The 14,297-nt window shown below is 41.9% G+C and overlaps 2 protein-coding genes across 2 annotated transcripts; both read left to right on the top strand.

Annotated features, from left to right (window-relative positions):
* The first annotated feature begins 6,270 nt into the window (after positions 1-6,270).
* On the top strand, positions 6,271-8,051 carry mrpl48 (mitochondrial ribosomal protein L48). The gene is made up of 8 exons (XM_052117186.1): positions 6,271-6,408; positions 6,571-6,623; positions 6,726-6,757; positions 6,852-6,934; positions 7,014-7,183; positions 7,359-7,461; positions 7,589-7,678; positions 7,941-8,051. The coding sequence occupies exons 1-8, from the start codon at positions 6,388-6,390 to the stop codon at positions 8,016-8,018; spliced, it is 630 nt and encodes a 209-aa protein (XP_051973146.1). The 5' UTR covers positions 6,271-6,387; the 3' UTR covers positions 8,019-8,051.
* Positions 8,052-8,758: 707 nt separating this feature from the next.
* LOC127636359 (dnaJ homolog subfamily B member 13-like) lies at positions 8,759-14,066 on the top strand. Its single transcript, XM_052116809.1, has 6 exons — positions 8,759-8,918; positions 9,033-9,136; positions 13,227-13,388; positions 13,485-13,642; positions 13,723-13,836; positions 13,947-14,066. The coding sequence occupies exons 1-6, from the start codon at positions 8,851-8,853 to the stop codon at positions 14,064-14,066; spliced, it is 726 nt and encodes a 241-aa protein (XP_051972769.1). The 5' UTR covers positions 8,759-8,850.
* Positions 14,067-14,297: the final 231 nt, after the last annotated feature.

Here is a 14,297-nt window from a genome sequence, read left to right as displayed (position 1 = left end):
TGCGGTGGAGCCACTGCAGTGGGGCATGATGCGAGCAGAGGGTGAAGGCCCGCCCCAGCAGGTAGTATCGGAGGGTGAGGACCGCCCACTTGATGGCCAGACACTCCTTCTCTACGGTGCCTTACTTAGTCTCCCTCAAGGAGAGCTTCCGGCTAATGTACAGCACCGGGCGCTCCTCTCCCTCCACCACCTGCGAGAGTACGGCCCCCAGCCCTCTGTCTGAAGCGTCCGTCTGCAAAACAAAAGGGAGAGAGAAGTCAGGTGCATGCAAAAGCGGCCCCCCACAAAGTGCAGCTTTAATCTGTGTAAACGCCTGTTGGCACTGCTCTGACCATTGGACCGGATCTGGAGCCCCCTTTTTAGTGAGATCAGTCAGCGGGCTGGTGATATCCGAATAGTTAGGCACAAATCTTCTGTAATAGCCAGCCAGCCCCAGGAACTGCCTCACCCCCTTTTTGGTCTTGGGTCTAGGGCAAGTCGCAATCGCCGCGGTCTTATCAATTTGGGGACGCACCTGGCCATGACCCAAGTGGAACCCCAGATACCGTACCTCCACACGCCCAACCTTGCACTTTTTCGGGTTTGCCGTGAGCCCCGCCCGCCGCAGCAATCTCAGGATGGCCCTCAGATGTTGCATGTGCCGCTGCCAATCATTGCTATAAATGATGATGTCGTCTAGATAGGCAGCGGCGTAAGCAGTATGCGGTCTGAGGATCCTATCCATGAGACGCTGAAACGTGGCCGGTGCCCCGAACAAACCGAAAGGAAGCGTCACGAATTGGTGTAAACCGAACGGCGTGGTGAAGGCCGTTTTTTTCACGGGATATTGGTGTCAAGGGGATCTGCCAATAACCCTTCGTTAGATCCAAGGTCGAGTAAAATCGAGCCGTACCTAACCGATCGAGCAGTTCATCAACAAGGGGCATTGGGTACGCGTCAAATTTAGACACTGCGTTGACTTTTCTATAATCCACACAGAATCGTACAGACCCGTCGCTCTTGGGAACAAGGACGACCGGGCTGGACCAATCGCTGTGGGATTCTTCTATTACTCCCATCTCAAGCATCGCATCCAATTCTTCTCGAACTACTTTCTTTTTATGTTCGGGCAAGCGATAGGGGCGGCAACGTACCACCACGCGTGGCTCGGTCTCGATATGGTGATGATGTATGATGTTTGTACGGCCCGGTAGAGGAGAAAACACGTCCGCAAACTCCTCTTGTAATTCGGAAACCTCTGCGAGTTGGCGCGGTGAGAGGTGGTCTCCACAAGGAACCGGGGTGTTGAGATTGCGGGCTTTGTTTACCTCCGGTCCGAGTTCCGCCCTCTCCGAACTACCGCTGCCAACGTCACAGAGGCCGCCTCTTCTCTCCACAATTTCAGGAGGTTGAGGTGATATATTTGCATGCCCCTCTATCGGTACGTTTAACCTCATAATCGAGATCCCCTACTGGCCGTGGTGACCTCAAAGGGTCCTTGCCACTTGGCGAGTAATTTAGAGCTCGATGTTGGGAGTAATACAAGCACTTTATCTCCCGTGCAAATTCCGTAGCTGAGCACCCCTGTCATACAGCCGGCGTTGGCGTTCTTGAGCCTGGAGCAAATTCTCCTGTGTTAATTTCCCCAGTGTGTGGAGTTTTGCTCTAAGATCAAGAACGTATTGAATTTCATTTTTACTATTGGAAGGTCCCTCCTCCCAAGCTTCACGGATGACGCCGAGGACCCGCGTGAGCGTCGCCTGCACAACAGCTCAAATGGGGAGAACCCAGTGGAGGCTTGCGGGACCTCTCGTACTGCGAATAACAGAGGGTCCAGCCACTTATCCCAATTCCTAGCGTCTTGCGTGCACGAATTTACTGAATCATATTTTTGAGCGCCTTATTAAATCGTTCCACCAGTCCATCTGTCTGAGGATGGTACACACTAGTGCTGAATCGACTTAATGCCCAAAAGTTCGTAAAGTTCGCGAGTGTTCGTGACATAAAAGTAGTGCCTTGGTCGGTGAGGATTTCTTTCGAACCCCCACCCGGAGATTATCTTGAAGAGTGCCCCTGCAACACTACGTGCTGAGATGTTGCTCAAAGGCACTGCTTCCGGATATCGCGTTGCGTAATCCATCAGGACTAACACAAAGCGATGTCCGCGTGCCGTCCGTGCTAATGGCCCGACGAGGTCCATTCCAATTCTTTCGAAGGAACCTCGATCAATGGAAGGGGGCGCAATGGCGCTTTTGGGGTGGCCGGTGGGTTTACGAGTTGACATTCGCTGCACGCCAGACACCACCTGCGGACGTCGCCGCCAATGCCCGCCAATAGAAACGGGCTATTAGATGGAGAAGTGTCTTTCTTTCCCCTAGGTGACCGGCCATAGGATTATAGTGAGCCGCCTGGAAAACCATTTCCGGCGGCTTCGTGGAATCAACAATTGTGTCACCTCCTCCTTTGTTTGAGCCGCCCCGCGCCACTCTGTACAACCGATCTTTAATAAGCTTAAAAATATGGGTATGCAATGGCGATGCCTGGCCGGAGCTGTTGACCATCAATTACTTTCACTTGGTCAAGAGCATGTTTAAGGGTTTCGGTCCCGCGACTGCTCTAGAGGGAAGTCCCCTCAGGGAATTCCCTGAGAGGAGGGCGGCCACCTCGCCCCTTCCCTCGTCATTCCGAAGCAGCCGAGGACGGCCCCGCTCCGCCTCCCTGCCAAAGCATCGCGACACCGCGACACCTCTTTATGCAATACCCATCCGCACAAATACCCTCTAAAATATCTTTGAAATTCGGCCAATCAGTACCCAAGATTAGCGGATGGGTGAGGCGGGAACTAACCGCTGCCTCCACACTATGGTTTTTTTCCCTGAATTTAATCGCCAAAGTCACCATGGGATACTTGTGAACATCCCCATGCACACACCTCACCCTCACCAGTTTAGCTAAACCCAAAGCCCCGGGTTGAACCAAGCGTTGGTGGATGGTGGTCTGGTTACAGCCGGTATCCAACAATGCTTGGTATGTACCCCCCTGGATCCTTACCGGAATACGGTACGCTCCAGCCCGATCGGGGGCAGCCTGCGGGAAGTCGGAGACCCGCACCACCGTCCCTATTTCCATCAGCAGACACCGATCCCGGAAGTGGTCCGGGTCTCCGCACCTCCAGCAGACCGGCCCAGGTGCCACGGCCGCACCCGTGCTGGCGGGCGCCCCCACCTGAGGAGGAGAGCGGCTGAAGGACGGGGAAGGGGTAGGCGGTTTCTCCCACGGCCGGGAAGTTGGTCTCACAAATCCTCCACGCCTGCGGGGGCAGGCACGGACCCTGGGGAGAGAGCAGAGCGAGAGGGAAGAGGGGAGGGGAAAAAAACAGGGGAAGACACAGGGGAAGGGGAGAAAGAGAGAGAAGGCTCATCCGCCCTTGGAATCGCCGCCATGTGGTCCTCCGCGAGTCGTACGGCTTCGTCCAGCGACGCCGGGCGGTGGCACTGGACCCACTCCGCCATTCTCCTGGGCAGCCGTTGCGCAAACTGCTCCAGCACCACCTGATCGATGACTTCCTCGACGGCGCGGTCCCCCACGAGCAGCCACCGCCGACAGGCGTCCCGGAGCCGTTGAGCAAACACGAACGGGCGATCGGACTTCTCTAGCTTCATGCTCCGGAAGAGTTAGCGATTCTCTTCCGGGCTCCGACCGACCCGTTGCAGTATGGCCCTGTTCAGGTCAGCATAAGCCAGGAGGTTTGTCGCCGGCAGTTGTTGTGCCGTGAGTTGGGCTTCCCCGGACAGGAGAGGGATTAGGCGGGCTGCCCACTGTTCGGGCGGCCAGCCCAAGATTTCTGCCGTCCGCTCGAACAAGTCGAGGAAGGCCTCAGGATCATCTGCTGGCCCCATCTTCTGTAACGTGGGCGGGGGTAGCGTAGTGTGGGTGTCCGGGGTCGCGGCTGGGGCCGACGCAGTCTCCTGGCTGAGGAGGCTCCGGATAGCGAGTCCGTCCTCTGCCTGAGCCCGCATGATCTCGAAAAAACGTCGATCTTGATCCTGCCGGAGCTCAAGCAGGGATTGTTGTTGGCCTTGATGGAGAGTAGCGAGGGACTGGAGGACTTCCGCCAGCTGGGAGGACTCTATGGGGCGACTCTGTTCCATAACTTGGAACAAAAAAAAAGGTGTTCCTTCTATTCCCGGGTTTCGGCACCAGTGTAAAGCGGACCAAGGAAGGGACAGAAACAGACGTCAGCTTAAGGGGTAAGCTTTATTTTTTGTCACTTAATTTAATTTTCTTAACACACACACGTATTCTCTGCCGTGTTGTCAGGCTCTCTCGATGCTCTGTGGCTGCTGGCTTTTATCCGCTCTCCTCAAGCTACTGCAATTAGAGACAGGTGTTAGACATAATTTAGCTCAGGTGTGAGCGCCCTTACCGCTTTTCTCTCCCGGATGGGCGCTTGACCATGCCCCCGCTGCCACAATCACCATTCCTTATAATAAAACTTGTTAAGCATTTGGGCACTGAAGACACAAGTTTGTTTAGTTTAAAAAGTGGAATTTTCACCATTCATCCATTATGCTGGTCTTTAGCTATACAAATGTGCAGGGTCTTCATTGCCATTTGGTGTGCTTCATAATGCACCACACATTCTCAATTACAAACAGGTCAGGACTGCAGGCAGGCCACTCTAGCACACACACTCTCTGCTTATACAGACATGTACTTGAAATCGGTGCAGTATGTGGTTTGAAGTTGTCCTGCTGGAAAATACAGTGTCGGATGGCAGTATATGTTTTTATATATAATTTTTACATATCTGTCTGCATTCATGGTGTTCTCACAGATGTGTGTGTTATATGCCATGGGCACTGACACACCCCTGGCCCATACAGACATTGGCTTTTGGACCTGACGCTAATAACAGCTTGGTTGGCGCCCTATTCCTCTTTGGCCCGGATAACACGATGGCTGTGTTTTTCAATACTCTTCAGACTTCAAGGCTCCTCAGACTAAAAAAACACAGTTCCACTGTTTTACTTTCCATCTAAGATGAGACCGAGCCCAGAGAAGTCAGCAGCACTTCTGGACAGTGTTGATGTAGGGCTTCTACTTTGCATAGTAGTCTTGAAGACACCCTCTAGTGAAAATCAAGTTTTTAACCTTGTTTACATGTCCATATGGTGTTTTTTATATGCTAGAAGACATTCCATGAGTGAAATCATCAGTCAACGGCATGGATGAGCATTTTCGCAATGGAACTGCAGTTTACAAAGATAATCTCAAAACACGGATTCAGAGAGGGTTTCATACATCACAAACCTAAGAACGAACCAATCCTGTCAACTTGCAGGGTGGGGCTTTTCATATCAATAGCAAACTCTACGGCAAAGCAAGTGGTATCAGGAGTAGGTGTAGATGCGTATCGGTATTGTACTAGACATGTTCTGTTTTCGGATGCAAAGTTGCTAAAGGACAAATGGTGAGCATAATATTGGCATAATTGTGGCATAATATTGATTATGAAAAAAAACAACATATTTTGACTTGCACCTCCTTTTCTTAAAAAAAAAAAAAGCATAAATCTGTGTTAAAGTGAAACACTTACAGTTGAAGTGAATGGGGCCAATCTGTAAACATTCAAATACTCACTGTTTCAAAAGTATAGCCACAACACATACAATCTCATGTAAACATGATTTTAGTAAGATAAAATCGCTTAATAACCTTTTCTGTATAAAGTTATAGCCAGTTTTACAACTTTGCAATGATGCAATGAACCCTAAAACGACTGTAAAAGTGACGATTTAAATATTTTTACAAGTTTTAACAGAAGTATTAATGTAAGAGCTTTTCGAAAATGATAAGCTTCACATTCATGCCTTTAAACCCTCCGAAATTTGGCCCCATTAACTTCCATTGTAAGTGTCTCACTATGACGTCAATTATTTTCTAACTTTAGTTTTTTTTTCTTTTAAAAAAGGAGGGATAAGTCAAAAAAACAATTATGGTAATCAACATTATGTCAAAAATGTTTTTGATTGAATTTAACTTGTACTGAACCTGGAATTTTTCTTTAAGCTCTTACTTTCAAGCATTCTCTTGTAAGAACATTGGCCTCAATTTATGCGTCTGTGCCTCAGAGTGATCTGTGTAGAATCTGTATTTTCTAATTTAACTACATTAGTTAGTTAAATTCTGCATTCTCAAACATGCCTGTCAAAGCGTGATATTTTCTGATGTGGCGTTTATAACAAGCAGGTGGCACTAGTGCGTCGAACGCGCGTAAATTTAACATGCTGAAACCTACGAAGAAGACAGAGCGAAGTACATGCGCCTACTTTTGCTTGATAATTACATGTTTCTGGATACGTTTCTTTATACTTTATTGCTGAATTAAAACATCGACGTTTAACAATGAACCACTTACTAAATAAGGTATGGTATGATATCTGTAATTGCTGGTTCGTTGCACTAGCATATGTTGTTGACATGTATCAAGGTCGTACGGCGCATAGTTGAGTACATTTCATTACAGTCTTTTCAAGCAATTTCTCAATGTTTTGGTTTTGGATGTTTGTATCATTCTTTTGTCTTCAGGTTTTGTGTCTTCAAAACACACGGACGCTGTTGGGCTCAACATCGTTTCTCCAGTGAGTGTTGTCTTACTGTTAGATATATTACACTGGCATATCTGTTACACTGATATATTAAAACAATATAATTCAATCAGTATTCTTTCTCTGTTTTCACAGAAATTACGTTTTAACTACACAGATGCCTTTGGGTAAGTGCAATAAAACTGTTTTCTGCTTTATCGTGCCTGTTCAAAATAACTCATAATTAACTTTCATTGATCTAAAATGTTTCTGTCAACCCAGTTGTCTTGCTAACTAACAGAGAGTACAGATCAATGCCCACACATGGCGTTGGGAAATACAGACATCTACTTTCAAAATCATTGGTAAGACCTTTTCGTATAGGTTATACAGAATGTTTTAATCCAAGTTCAAAGACTTAACAGATGTATTGTTTTCATTCAGCCAAAGAAGAAGAAGGACAAAATTCAGATGAAACAGATCAAAGCAGCAACAGACACAAAGTTTGGCATACTTAATGTGTGTGTGTCAGGATATGACATGACTCTAGTGGAACATTATTCCCAGTACATCCACAATCTCTGCAATCACTTGGAAATCAAAGTCGATGAAAGGTGGGATAGAGGTTTATTTTCACTAAAGACATATCACATAATATGTCTACTTCAAAAGCATAGTGTTTTTAATAAATTGATCTTAGTAAAAATACATAAGTTTCATTGAACATCCTTTGAGTTATTTTGTATGCAAATTAGGGAAATCATTGTCTGTTAACTTTCCATTAATAAGCTACGCCCTGCCTACAAAATCCACTGAGGTCATGGTGATGCAGGACCAAGGCACCAAGATGTATGTAGATGGAGTTCTGAAAACCCATGAACGTGTGGTTCAGGTAGATTAAATACAAGAGCTTGGTCATATAAATAAATTGTATAATGTAATGATTGAAAAAAATTACATGTTCAGGTTTTCTAATCTATATGAACAATTTATTGGTGACATTTTTATGCTCTGTTTAGATCAGTGAAATGAAGGCAACACTTTGTCCTGTATTTATTGAGGTTCTTTTGAAGAACCAGCCTGAGGGAGTGCTGTTCTGTGTGAAGCAGGTCAGAAAAAGCATCATACCTTACATTCATTTACACTAGAATATTTTTCAAGGTTAGCCATATGTGTTAAAGACCATATAGATATAGATGTACTGTATATAGTGTATAAATCTGTGTGTATGAATTCTCTATCCTATATTAACATAAAGCTTACATATTTATTTCTAGTCTGTCTTGCTGGATTTATAACACTCCTGTCAACTGTCAGTTGGAATTGTTGAGATTTAATTTGACAATATTGTGTTTTTTTCTTTAATTCTAGCACACTGAGGCAGATTTCCAAGCCCGGTTTAAAGCAAGACCTGAGCTTGACGGACTTATTGCAAAAATTAGTAATTAATAAATATTCAAATAAAGTTGTTTTTTCACATAAGTTTGATTGTTTCCATGTGTTTGTTTTTCATGACAAAAGTGATCACACACTTTTATGCATTTAATCATTTAAAAGACTTATAATTTTATTGCTTCAGATTCATTACCTTATAGATTTTGTATTATCTGGTGATTTTTCTGACCAAATTATTTTTGAATGTAGAGGCAACAGTATCTGATTAAAGGAATATTCTGGGTTCAGCACAAGTGATAGCATTTGTGGCATAGTATTTATTACCTTATTTATTAAAAAAATTATTTCAACTTTTTTTTCTTTAAAAAATGCACAAATCAAGGTAACAGTGAGGCATTTACACAGTGTGGAGGTTAAAGTGGGCAATTTTTGGAGAGTTTAAAAACAGAAATGAGAAGCTTATAATATTATAAACACTCTAACATTAATTCTGATCAAACTAGTTTATCACTTGAGCTTTACATTTTTTAGGGTTTGTTGATATTTCACCATCATGGCAACTACGTTGTAAAATAAATTGGATACAATTTTACACAGAAAATTTTATTAAGGGAATTGATCACACTACAATCATGTTAACACGCATATTGCATATGAGTTTCTGGAGATAAGAAACTGGTCGTTGATAAAGATGTAAGCCGTTTTTACAAAGAACTACATTACCCAGAAACCCTGGCTACGTTTCCATGCTAACCTCCCTATGACAACAGTAAACAATTCATAGCTGATACTGTGGCAGAGGTTCATGCTAACGGAATCAAGTTCATTGTATTTGTACCTTTCTAAGGTTAGAGTTAAAATATAAAGTTAGTTTAACAGTTCGGTGATGGGAAAAGACTATTACGAAGTCTTGGAAATAAATCGCAGTGCCACTGATGCTGACATTAATAAGGCGTAAGTTCTCTGTTTTGTTTTTAAATATACTGAAATAAAAATAGACCAAAACTATGTTATTTCAATTCTTTTAAGCACTAGTTCGACTGAAGGGTGTATTAATTTTGTTTTCAGGTACCGGCGGCTCGCGTTGAAGCATCATCCGCGCAGCAGCAGTCACGCGCGCGCCGCCGAGCGCTTCACTTTGCTCGCGGAGGCGTTTGACGTGTTGAGCGACCGTGAGTTTACCATACATTCAATACAAACCTACAACAGCACCAGAATACAAAACACAGCATTACACTTACTTAAAAGTATATATATATATATATATATATATATATATATATATATATATATATATATATATATATATGGTAATACCATGGAATTATTTGTATAATTTAATATTATAAGTTGACTATACTTGAGACAAATTAAAATAGTATTACCATCTGATACCATCACTGTACCATGGTACAGATTTTTACTTGCCCTGTCAAAATAAAAATTAAAAAATTATTAAAAAGCTGTTTTTACCATCAAAGATTTTTTTAAAAATACACTTTTAAATATATATTACATCTTTAAAACAATTTCCCACAAAATTGTATTACATTTACCTAATTTCAGATGAGCGCTTTACATATACATTCATAAATACATCGTATTAACCTCAGCTCAATTTACAAGTGTTTTTAAGCAAAGAGTTCTGTGGAGAGGTTGGATTTCCTTACGACTCAGTACACTTAACATTGCATCACTATGATGATGCTATGGGAGTGTCCTTCTATTCGACCTATTTGAAACCTTTCTACAATAACGGCAATTCTAAAATTGGCTATGGTGTTTAAGCCCTGCCCTTTTTTGGCGTGAAGCTGTCTGGTATAAAAGCGGGTGTGCAAACTACACCAGTCCTCAGAATTTTCTTCAAAACAGCGATTCATCTCTTGTCCAGAAGCCTTCTACTACTTTGCCATCAACATACATGAGTCAGTGTGCGGGATTTTCACAGCAACGAGAAGACTCTCCGTTCCCCTGCAGTGTTCTGGCAAACATTTACTCTGCTTTGCCACTTGCCGCTTCTCTGGTGAACAGGCCGCTTCAGCATCCTGATTCCCCGCAGTGCTTCGGCAGGGGTTTTGTATAATTATAAGCTATTGTGTTATTGTGTGTGTGTGTGTGTGTATATATATATATATATATATATATATATACCATGTGTATACATACCATTAGGTCTGTTACACATGAGACCTCTCCAGTACTGAGTCAAGCGCTGTTCCAAATTGTGCCTGGAGCCTTGTGCACATGCGCATCGCAGTGACTCACCGCTGTCTGGCTGCTCTAGCACCATGGACAGCGCCAGCCTTCTACCAGCAGTTAATTTGACCCAGTTATGCTGGGTACAATTTTCAGAAGGAAAGTGCTGACCACAGATGCATTCAACACAGGTTGGGGCACGGTGTGTGATAGTCGCCCAACTTCCAACACCTGGACAGGTGCGAAACAGGCATGACATGTCCACCGTTACTGGCTGTCTTCCTAGCTTTGAGAGCTTTTCATTCCGACATCATGAATCACCACATTCTGATTCCGTCGGACAACACAACTGTGTGCCATATATAAGTCACCAGGAGGCATTGGCCCACGTATGGCCGGCGAAATGCAAGTATGCATTTCCCCCGGTGCGCCTCTTTCATTCTGTCATCAGCAAAGTCTGAGTGGACATGAAAACAGTCCTGTTATTTGCACCGAAATCGCCCAATCTTTCCTGGTTTCTGGAGATGGAAGAAATACTGGACGGGCCTCCATGGGAAATAACTAATATCACAAATTGGTGCTTTTCACATGGCAAAGACACATTGAACTTCCCCATACCTGAAATTCGTACATTTCTTTGTATGAATTTCTTGAGCCGTGCGATTGGACGCAGGGCTCACTGAATGCTCAAAGTTTATCTGCATATCACGCACCTGAAGTCAGCATCTCTATAGGCAAAAATATAAATTTTAAATATAAAAGTTAAATATAAATATAAATCTCAAGCTAAACATTTAGAGGACATACAAATGAATAATGCCACTGGGATGTCTTGACTGATGACGTTAAAGCAGTGTGACAGGGCAGCAGCAGAGAGCAGTGGCAGATGACCCTGCGTTCCAAAGGGGATAAATCCACCTCTGAAGGGCACTTAAGGAGGAACTATTGTGGCCGCCATTTTGAAGGGTCGTTCCAAACCTAAGGGCTCATAAATTGCTGCTTCGAAGGGCCCTTAAAAAAAGAAAATTTCCGTAGTGTTCAACCGATGGACACTTCGCTGCCAACCAGAACCGGAGCATATAAATCTGCAGTTTTTCCAAATTAAATCAGCTGCAACTACAATCACAATCCGGTTCTATACACAAAAACTTGTGACCTCCCCATGTTTTATAAAAGCTTTTAATCATTATAATGAACCTTTTAAAATAATTGTTAACCCCTGGCATTCTTTTTGAAACTGGCTAATGCTTGTTTTTTTTTTTACGGTAAATTCGATAGGATTTTTTTATTTAAAAAAGTTTAAGTAAAATAACTTACACTGTGGCATTTTATTTAATAATTGAACATGCACTGTACATTTGTCTACAGGTATATTATTTTATTTAAATAAAACTTTACACATGAAGCTTCAATTTCTTCATGAAGTTTTCAATAATGTCGGTTTGCATTCTGAAAGCAGTTAGTGAGGTAAAATCATGCATATTCAAAGACATGTTTAAATGGTATAACTGTGTATTTGCATGGGTACAAATGTGCAGAAGCATGAGGGAACAACCACATAATTCAGTGATGCAAAGAACAAAATTTTGTGCATGTTCCGCAAATCCTGAATTCTCACTAAGAATCTCCTCACATTTAAACCGTGATTGCTAGAAAGCTCTTCGAAGACACTTTGAATCTGCCACTGCTGCAATGCTTACATCATCAGTCAAGACAGCATTATTTATTTGTATGTCCTCTAAATGTTTAACTCAAAATTTAGATTTAATATTTAATATTTACATTTTAGATTTACATTTAAATTTAACATTTTGATATAGATATAAGTTTTACATTTAGGATTTATATTAATAATTTACATTTAAGATTAATATTTAACATTTAGATTTAGATTCATATTTAACGTTTACATTTCACATTTAGATTTAAATTGAAGATTAGATTTGATATTTATTTTTAAGTATTTGTTACACAATAGGCTAAATGAATAAATAAATTAAGAAAAAAAATATTAAACACGTATTTACACAAATCTGACAAAATTGAGCAGATTTTATTGTTAAATCTGACAAAATTTAACCAGTTTTTGTTACGCGTTTTATTTTACAAACGGCACCCCATTATTAATATATAAATCGTTGAGAGAGGAGACCTTGCTAATAAATTAGTTGTGACATGATAAATACAGTAGGTAGACATTAGGCCTAATCTGTAAATTAAGAATGTGTATATAAACATTAAATAAGACAACCCAAACAAGACCAAAACCGACTGGGATACATAATGAGCACATCATTATAATGAGCACCTGTACAGTCTAGAAATAGGAAATGTAACAGTATGTTATCAGAATAAAAGATTTAAATGTCATTTTAGAGCTGAACAACTATTCTATAGCCAATGTGATTTATCTTCTTTTCATAACAAATGCCATTATCATGTTGAATGAATATTTACGCTTTGAAATATTACCTAATTCAATTATATTTTGGATAGGCTACTGAGCAGCTGATGATTTCCAGCTATACGTGGATAACCGGGGTTTAACATTATGTTTCATTCGGCGCTTAATCTCTAAAAGCGAATTAATGAGAGAAAATTCACTTTTATTTCTTTTTACTGTGGAAACAAAACAAGCACTCTGTCTGTCTCTTTACGGAGAGAGATGACGAGAGAGATGCACGGAGATCGATGGATTTATAGTCCGACAGAAAGAAACCGTTGATTTCTTGTTTTCCAATGTGTACTAGATTGCTAATTTTCGCCCATATTAATTCATGAAGTAAATTTCGGATCGGGGTTGCACGATTTACGCATCATTTTAAGTATATTTAAGAGTTTGTAATGTTTGCGCTTTCCCGCTTGCACTAATGTTATCGGGCAAGTGACACAGTTCTAGCAACTGGCCCTAATCTCTCACTCTGATCCCAGCCGGGTTATCGGACAGTCTTTATTGTCAAACCCTGCCCAGAACAATACAACAAATACACAATAGGCCTACAGGTCTTTTTCTGTTTTCTCCTGTGAAGTTATGTTCATGGTGTTTCTGTTTCTCATCCACTCCAGCACGTAAAAAGGCCACTTATGATAAATTTGGAAAGGAGGGGTTAAAAGGAGGTATCCCATCTGAGTTGGGTGCTAATGGCGCCTGGGCATCAGGATATGTCTACCATGGAAATGCAGATGAAACATTCCGACAGTTTTTTGGAGGAGACAACCCGTTTGCAGGTTATCTTAAATTGGATGAAAAATCAAAGTCAAATCTTAGTTTAAAATGGTCCTAATGTCTTGAAAAATCACAGCCTACTTACTATACCTCCACAGATTTCTTCACCAAAGATGGCAGTGAGGTAAACACAGCTTTTGAGAGCTTGCGTGGACTAAAGGAAAAAATACAAGATCCACCAATAGAGAGAGACCTTCATTTAGCCTTAGAGGACCTTTACTATGGATGCACCAAAAAAATTAAAATATCACGAAGGGTAAGGACTGTAGATAAGACTCAATTTCACAGCCAAGTGTTTAAGAAATTAATTTAAGCAGGAAAACTTGTTTAATGCAGGTCATGAATGATGACGGACACACATCCAGCATAAGAGACAAAATTTTAACCTTCATTGTGAAAGCAGGATGGAATGAAGGAACACGAATCACATTTCCGAGAGAGGGGGACCAGGTTTAACTGAACACATTTGTCAGAATATAACTTAATTATGTTGCTCTGGTTTGTAGATTGATGTTTAGGACAGTCATCACAGCACTAAGACCTTTTTTTCCCCACCACAGGGACCAAACAACATCCCAGCAGATATAGTTTTCATCATACGACAAAAGCAACACCCACGCTTTGTCCGTCAAAATGATGATTTGTACTACACAGCACAAATCTCTCTCGAGAAGGTGTGAAACTTCTAACACAAGCTAAATTTTAACTGGAATATGAACTCTTTCAAGTTTTACATGTGTTCAAGCACGAATACATAATGACTAAAGAGTCTTGTTATTCTAATTCTTAACATGTGATAAGCTCTATATAATAGACCATTTTTATAGGTCAGCAGTAAAAATATTTCTTTCTCCAAAACCACTTTTGGATTCTTGCTAGGTGTTCAGTGTTGGTTAAAAGGAATAGTTCAC

Source organism: Xyrauchen texanus, chromosome 44, assembly GCF_025860055.1.
Source record: "Xyrauchen texanus isolate HMW12.3.18 chromosome 44, RBS_HiC_50CHRs, whole genome shotgun sequence".
NCBI lineage: Eukaryota > Metazoa > Chordata > Actinopteri > Cypriniformes > Catostomidae > Xyrauchen > Xyrauchen texanus.
The sequence above is the reverse complement of the archived record's forward strand: the minus strand, read 5'-3'. Positions and strand labels throughout refer to the sequence as shown.